General features: G+C 49.2%; 2 protein-coding genes across 2 annotated transcripts in view; one reads left to right on the forward strand and one right to left on the reverse strand.

The window, feature by feature from the left end:
- Nucleotides 1-4908, forward strand: part of LOC139027813 (chloride channel protein 2-like) — a 42032-nt gene extending 37124 nt beyond the window's left edge. Inside the window, exon 4 of the mRNA XM_070443781.1 lies at nucleotides 4844-4908. Within this exon, the coding sequence (XP_070299882.1) occupies nucleotides 4844-4908 (65 nt within the window). The remainder of the gene's footprint in view (nucleotides 1-4843) is intronic.
- Nucleotides 4909-5293: 385 nt separating this feature from the next.
- The window catches only part of LOC112081093 (putative uncharacterized protein DDB_G0271982), a gene marked incomplete at both ends in the record, with an annotated part of 3949 nt that continues 1215 nt past the window's right edge, over nucleotides 5294-8027 (reverse strand). The window contains 2 exons of the mRNA XM_024147112.1: nucleotides 5294-5341; nucleotides 6454-6513. Coding sequence (XP_024002880.1) covers nucleotides 5294-5341; nucleotides 6454-6513 — 108 coding nt within the window. The remainder of the gene's footprint in view (nucleotides 5342-6453; nucleotides 6514-8027) is intronic.

The raw sequence follows: 8027 nt of genomic DNA on the forward strand, positions 1-8027 counted from the left end.
GACTATGCATAAATAATAAACAGCAAGTAGCAGCAGTGTAATGTAATGTAAATAGTCCGGTGGCCATTTGATTAATTGTTCAGCAGTCTTATGGCTTGGGGGTAGAAGCTGTTAAGGAGCCTTTTGGTCCTAGACTTGGTGCTCCGGTACCGCTTGCCGTGCGGTAGCAGAGGAAACAGTCTATAACTTGGGTGGCTGGAGTCTCTGACAATTTAATGGGCTTTCCTCTGACACCTCTGACACCTCCTCTGACTGCCTATTATATAGGTCCTGGATGTCAGGCAGCTTGGTCCTAGTGATGTACTGGGCCGTTCGCACTACCCTGTGTAGCGCCTTATGGTCAGATGCCGAGCAGTTGCCATACATATGCATGTGTGTGTGTGTGTGTTTTGTATGTGTGAGCTTATGTAGCGTGTGTGTGTGTGTTGGTGTGTCAGTGTAGTATGTGTGAGTGTGTGGGTAGAGTCTAGTGAGTGTGCAAACATTTGATTAACTGTTCAGCAGTCTTATGTCTTTCGGGTTAGAAGCTGCTCAGGAGCCTTTTGGTCCCAGACTTGGCGCTTCGGTACCGCTTGCCGTGCGGTAGCAGAGAGAACACTATGACTTGGTGGCTGAAGTCTTTGACATATTTTGGGGCCTTCCTCTGACACCGTCTGGTATAGAGGTTCTGGATGGCAGGGAGTTCGGCACCAGTGATGTACTGGGCCGTATGCATTACCCTCTGTAGCGCCTTGGCGTCAGATGCTGAGCAGTTGTCATACCAAGTGGTGATGCAGCCAGTCAAGATGCTCTCAATGGAGCAGCTGTAGAACTTTTTGAGGATCTGAGGGCCCATGCCAAATCTTTTCAGCCTCCTGAGGGGGAAGAGGCATTGTCGTGCCCTCTTCATGACTGTGTAGGTGCATTTGGACCATGATAGGGCCTTAGTGATTTGGACACCGAGGAACTTGACCCGCTCCACTACAGCAATGTCGATGTGAATGGGTGCGTGTTCTGCCCTCCGTTTTCTGTAGTCCACGATAAGGTCCTTTGTCTTGCCCACATTGAGGGAGAGGTTGTTCTGCCAGGTCTCTGACCTCCTCCCTATAGGCTGTCTCATCGTTCAGGCCTACCACCATCGTGTCGTCGGGAAACTTAAGGAGGGTGTTGGAGTCATGCGCGGTCACGAAGTCATGGGTGAGCAGGGAGTGAGGGGCCCCCGTGTTTAGGGTAAGCGTGGCGGATGTGTTGTTGCCTACCCTCACCATCTGGGGGTGGCCCGTCTGGTAGGCTTGCGTCACTGGTCAGCTCTCGGCAGGGTTTCCCTTTGTAATCTGTGATAGTTTGCAAGCCCAGCCACATCCGACGAGCGTCAGAGCCAGTGTAGTAGGATTCGATCTTAGTCCTGTATTGCCTATTTGATGGTTCGTCGGAGGACGTAGCGACATTTCATATAAGCATCTGGATTAGTGTCCCGCTCATTGAAAGCAGCAGCTCAGTGAGGATGTTGCCAGTAATCCATGGCTTCTGGTTGTGATATGTGCGTACGGTCACTGTGGGGACGATGTTGAAGTTTATAGATGTTGACCTTCCCTGCTCTACACACTAACCTGCTCTTTCCTTCTCTTCCCTGCTCTACACACTTCCCTGCTCTACACTCTTCCCTGCTCTTCCCYGCTCTTCCCTGCTCTACACTATTCCCTGCTTTTCCCTGCTCCTCCCTACTCTACACTATTCCCTGCTCTTCCCTGCTCTACACACTTCCCTGCTCTTACCTGCTCTTCCCTGCTCTTACCACAATTCCCTGCCCTCTTCCCTGCTCTTCCCTGCTCTCACTTCCTATGCTCTTCCCTTGCTCACACATCCTGCTCTTCCCTGCTCTTCTCCTTTTCCTGCTCTACACACCTTAAAATTCCGCTGCTTCCAATAATCGTCCTCTTATCCCCTGCTCTACACACTTCCCTGCTCTCGCTGTATTCCTGCTCTATCAACGTCTCCTTCCCTGCCATCTCTTCCCTGGCTCTTCCCCTCCCCTGCTCTCCCTGCTCTACACACTACCAGCTGCTCTTCCCTGCTTCTCCAGACATTCCAAAATGCTCTTCCCTGGCTTTCCCCTGTTCTCCCTGACTCTTCTTCCCTGCCCGCTCCCTGCTCTAGCACTCTTCCCTGCCTCTAGCAGACTTCCCTGCTCTGCCCTCTCTTCCCTGCTCTTCCTGCTCTGAACGCTCTTCCCTGCTCATTTCACTCCTTCCTGACTCTACACTTCCCTGCTCTTCCCTGCTCTTCCCTGTCTCGTCCCATTGCTCTACACATCCTCACCTGTCCTGCTTTCCCTGCTCGCTGTCTCACTATTCCTGCTCTTCCCTGCTCTACACACTTCCCTGCTCTTACCTGCTCTCCCTGCTCTAACACAATTCCTTCTTCTCTGCTTTTCCTGCTGTTAATGCTCTACACGTTTCTGCTTACAGACTTCTCCTTGTCTCCTGACTTACCTGCTCTTCCCTGCTCTCAACTCTCATAATAGCACCTGCTCTTCCCTGCTTCTGCTCGCCTTCCCTTGTCTTACTTTCCCTGCTCTCTTCCGCTCTCTCTCTACACACATTCCCTGCTCTTCCTTGCACTTTTCCCGTTCCTGCTCTAACACACTTCGCTGCCTCTTCCCTGCCTCTACAGACTTCCCCTGCTCTTGGCTGCTTTTCCCTGCGCTTCCCTGTCCTAACACATTCCCTGCCCTTCCTCGCTCTTCCCTGCTCTGACCTCGCTCTCACTCTTCGCCTGCTTCTACACTGTTTCCCTGCTCTTCCCGCTTCCTCCTCTACGCTCTTCGCCTGCTCCTGCCCTGCTCTACACACTTCCCTGCTCTTCCCGTGCTCTTCCCTGCCTTCGGTCTACGCACATCCCTTCCTGCTCTTCCCTGCTCTACACGCACTCCCTGGCCTGCTTCCGCTGCTCTACACAACACTTCCTAGTCACACTCCCTGCTCCCCATTCCGTACCGTTCTGCTTTACACTTCTTCCCCTGCCTCTTCGCTTGCTCCATCACTCTCCTGCTCTTCCTGTTCTACACTCTTCCTGTTTCCTCTCTTCACTGCTCATAAGATCTTCCCTGCCCCTTCCCTCTGCTTCCCTGCTCTACAACACTCCCTGCTCTTCCCGCTCTACACCATCGATATCCCTGGCTCTCCCTGCTCTTTCCTGTGCTCTCCTGCTCTACACTTTTCCCTGCTCTCCCTGGCTCCTTTACGACACTCCTTCCCTGCTCTTCCCTGCTTACACTACTTCCCTGTATCTTCCCTGCTCTTCCCTGCTCTACACTCTCCCTGCTCTTCCCCTGCTTCTACAACTCTTCCCTGCCCTTCCCTGCCGCTTCCCTGCTCTTCCCTGCGTCTAACACACTTCCTGCTCTTCCTTCTTCCCCGCCCTTCCCTTTGCTCTTCCTCCTGCTCTACACTCTTCCAAACTGTACTTCCTGCTCTTCCCTGCTCTCTACACTCCTTCCCTGCTCTTCCTCTGCCTTCCTCTGCTCTTCCCTGCTCTTCCGACCTTTTTTGCCCTGCTCTTCCCTGCTCTTTCCCTGCTCTTACTCTTCCCTGCTCTTGCCGCTCTACGCCCATCCCTATGCCCTTCCCTTTCTCATTCCCGGCTCTACATCTTCCTCTCTTCCCTTGCCTCTTCCCTGCCTCTCCACTCTTCTGCCTGCTCTTCCCTGCTCTTCCCTGCTTACACTTTTCCCTGCTCTTCCACGCTCACACCCTTCCCTGCTCTTCCCTGCTCTACCACTCTCCTTTCTTCCCTGCCTTCCCTTGCTCTCACACTTCCCTGGCTCTTCCCTGCTGTTTCCACTGCTCTACCACACTTATCCCTGCTCCTCCCGCGCTCTTCCCTTGCTCTACACTTTCCCTGCTTCTCCCTGCCTCTCCCTGTCTACACTCTTTCCCTGCTCTTTTTCCTGCTCCACACTCGTTCCCTGCTCTTCTGCTCTACACTCTTCCCCTGCTCTTCCCTGCTTTCACTGCTCTACCTCCTCTCCTGCTCTATTCCCTGCGCTACACTTCCTTCCCTGCTCTCCCTGCTCTACACTCTTCCCTGCTCTCCTGCACTTCCCGTGCTCTCCTTCCCTGCTCTACACTCTCCCTCTTCCCTGCTCCCTGCTCTCACTTTCCTCCTTCCCTGCGCTACACTCTTCCCTGCTCTACACTCTTCCCTGCGTTCCCTGCTCTTCCCTGCGCTACACTCTTCCTGCTCTACACTCTCTTTGTCTCCTGCTCTACACCCTTCCCTGCTCTTCCCTGCGCTACACACACAGAAAAAATTATTCAAGGGTTCTTTGGTTGTCCCATAGGAGAACCCTTTTTTTGTCCAGGGGAACCTTTTTTTGGTTTCAACTTTCTGTGGAAAGGGTTCTACGTGGAACCCAACAGGGTTCTACCTGGAACCAAAAAGGTTCTTCAAAGGATTCTCCTATAGGAACAGCCGAAGAACTGTTTTAGGTTCTAGATATAACCTTTTTTTAAAGATTGTAACCCACTGCTCTCCAATCTACCTTCCTCCTTCCTCCTCCTCCTCCTCCCTCTCCCTCTCCAGCATAAAGTGGAATGCACGGGGAGCTGAGGGGAATGTCCTGATCCAGTACCTAGCCTGGGTCGTCTACCCCATGGTCCTCGTCAGTTGTGCCTCCCTCTTTCTGCAACATAGTCGCCCCTCAGGCCAAGGTAGTACTGACTATGTGGCTCTCCTTATCTCCATCTCTATCTCCCACCTGGTTGCCCAAAGTACATAAGTGAGTATAACTGCTCTGTTTCCAGGATCTACCTATCGTTCACTCTTTTTCTCCAACATTCTCTCTGTGTTCTGTCTCATGTAGGTTCTGGTATTCCTGAGCTGAAGACCATTCTGCAGGGTGGTGTTGAAGGAGTATCTAACTCTTAAAGCCTTTGTGGCAAAGTCATCGGGCTGACCGCCGGCCTGGGCAGTGGCATGCCGTGGGGAAAGAGGTGGACCTACTCTCTCTCCCAATTTTATATTATCTCTCTCCCTCTCTTCACCTCTTGCTCTCTTTCTCTCCCCGTCCCGTCCCTCCCCATCCATTTCCCTCTCTCTCTTTCTCTCTCACTCTACTCTCTCTTCTGCTCTCTCCTCTCTTTCTCTCCTTCCTCTTTTCTCATCTCTTCTCTCTGACTCTTTCTCTTTCTCTCTGACCTCTTTCTCTCTCTCTTCTTCTTCTCTGACCCTCTTTCTCTTTCTCTCTTCTCTGGACCTCTTTCTCTTCTCTGACCTCTTCTCTCTTTCTTCTCTGACCTCTTTCTCTTTTCTTCTGACCTTCTCTCTCTCTCTCCTCTGACCTCTTTCTCTCTTTCTCTTCTTCCTCTTTCTCTCTTCTGACCCTTCTCTCTCTCTCTTTCTCTCTCTCTGACTCTCTTCTCTCTTTCTCTCTTTCTCTCCTCTCTCTGATCTCTCCCTGTTCTCTAACTCTCTCTCTGTATCTATTATCTCACCCTCTTTTTGATCTCTGCTTTTCCTTCCTCTTCTTCTCTTTCCTTACTTTCCTCCCTTACTGTATCTGCCTCCCCCTCTCCTCTTTCTTGCCTCGTTCTCTCCCAGTGAGCAGTTTAAATAATTTTCTGTTGTGTTTTCTCCTCCACGGCGCGTTGTGGGACAGGAAAGAATTTACTCAATCCTCAACATGTTCCATTTTTTTCTTATTGGTTCAACTATTCAAACAAAGGTGTATATTTTTGCGCTGATTACAATGTGCCCTAGTTAATAAGAATATATTGCTGCCATTCTCATCTCAGATTATTATTTTGTGGGTTCCCTTTTTGTTTTTTTTCTTGCTGTTGCTCATTTTTCTCTGTGAAGCAAGAGATTTTCCAACCACTGATACCAAGGTCTGGTATTTTCTCATCCCCCCTATGGTTACAGAATTAGGATTATTTTGTTTTTTTTTTTTTTTTTTTTTTTCAGGGAAGGGTTTCTGATCTTATATTTGGGGTACTGTGAGAAGGGTACTTCTACCTCAAGTGTTGATATGGACTGACTGTCTGTCTTCCTCCTCCCGTGCCTTCCTAGTTCGGGTCCCTTCGTCCACATTGCCAGTATCTGTGCTGCTGTGCTGAGTAAAATCATTGTCCATCTTCTCTGGAGTGTTATGAGGTAAACGAAGCCCTGACCAAAAACAAACTACACTCCCTCCCAGCAAACCCCCACTCTGACTAGCATGAAACATTTAGACCTGAGTAATAACAGTAATATGGATGTGGCTGTGAAGGCTGTTCGCTCTGTCATGTCTGACCTCTAAATTGTCTATTTTTTAAAGTCATCAAACTCTTGTTCTTTGTTGCAGTTATGACTGTTCTTCTCTCTCTCTCTCTCTCTCTCTCTCCTCTCTCTCTCTCTCCTCTTCTCTCTCTCTTCTCTCTCTCTCTCTCTTCGTCTCTCTCTCTTTCTCTCTTCTCTTCTTCCTCTTCTCTCTTCTCTCTCTCTCTCCCTCTCTCCTTTCCCCTCTCTCTCTCTCTCTCTTTCCCCCCCTATCTCTCCCCCCCCTCTCTTGTTCCTCTCTCTCCCCTCTCTTCCTCTCCTCCTTCTCCCTCCTTCGTCCTCTCCTCTCTCCTTTCTTCTTTCTTCTTCTGGTTTTACTTCTGTCTTGTCTTTTCCTCTTTGTCTTTGTTTAGGTATAGTCTACAAGTGTTCCCTGTGTAGTAATAGTGTGATGTTATGTCTGGATGTTATTAACACCTGGACTCAGTGGATGTCTTGTTCTTGTTTCTTCTCTTCTTTTCAATTTCCTCTTCATCTGTAATGTTCTTTTTTATTTGTTTTGTTTGTTTATCTCTCTCTATGTTGTGGAATGCAGTAGTAAGTTGCATAAAGGTGCTGGTATGTGCGTGTGCTGTGGAGTGGACTGCTGGGTGGGAGGGTTCTGACATATCTAATGATTAATGGAGAGAGCTGGGGGTTATGGAAGAGTGGGGGTGATAAGATGTACGTAGATGTATTGGATTAGAATGAAATACTGTTAATTACTGAATAATGGTTTTGTGGGGTGTAGTATCTATCTGCATGTTGAGCATTGTCAGATGACTAGACACATCTGTTGTCTCTCTTTGTCGGATAGTGTGGAGGTGGAGGGGGTGGGTGGGTGGTAAGGGTCACTGTGGCTGGGTGGCGTTCCTGTTTGCACTTGTACGCGTGGTGCTGACAGCGGGCGTGGGGGTGTGAGTGGAGTTATTAGAAAGAGACGTTGTCTGTTCGTGGATCTACCTGCAGTTAACGCTCTAACATGTAGTATGTTCAATGGATAGCTGTAACAGTACAACTTAACGTCGGTGTACCAAACTATGCAGTATCACGGAACTTGGACATGATCGGACACTTTTATGCTGGGTTCCGACTCAAGAAAGTTCTACACGTTGGAGAGAAAATCTTATTTGTGGTATGGTAGGGGGGGCGAGATATAGAAGACATTGGGTGGGGGGGGGGGGAGAGTGCGGGGGGTGTTGGAGTGGGGGGGGGTGTGGTGTGGGGGGGGGTGGGGTGTGAATAGTCTCTGGCACACAATCTGGGGGGCTATGGTGTGTTTATAAGTCGTACACAGTGTCTTCATAAGGCTCTGTTATGAGGGAGGGGTCTGTTAACAAAATGGAAGAAAAGATATTTTAGGGCTGGACTTATACATCCAGTGGCTTATGGTCAAATTTTCCTGTTGCGCTCATATGATATGCAAATATGAGCTGAATACAATATTTAATTAACTGCTGATGATATAGCAAAGCTTATGAGGCATATTTATTTAACCGGAATTGATAATCATCCTCAGTCAATTCTGCACATACTTTTTATAATATCTAATCCGTTCTAATGAGAATACTGATAATACACTGCTATAAAAAGTCTTACCTTGTATCTACCATCTCAAACCTCGGTAAAGTTGAGTTTGTGATAGATTAGGCTAAAGGAAAAATTAACCTGGATCGCCTGGGTCACTACGGCCTCACAGTCACGTATCAAGATGTGTTGTAGGAGTCGTGAGGCACTATGACCCCTATTAT

The sequence above is a fragment of the Salvelinus sp. IW2-2015 genome, linkage group LG6.1 (genome assembly GCF_002910315.2).
Source record: "Salvelinus sp. IW2-2015 linkage group LG6.1, ASM291031v2, whole genome shotgun sequence".
NCBI classification, from domain to species: Eukaryota; Metazoa; Chordata; class Actinopteri; order Salmoniformes; family Salmonidae; genus Salvelinus; species Salvelinus sp. IW2-2015.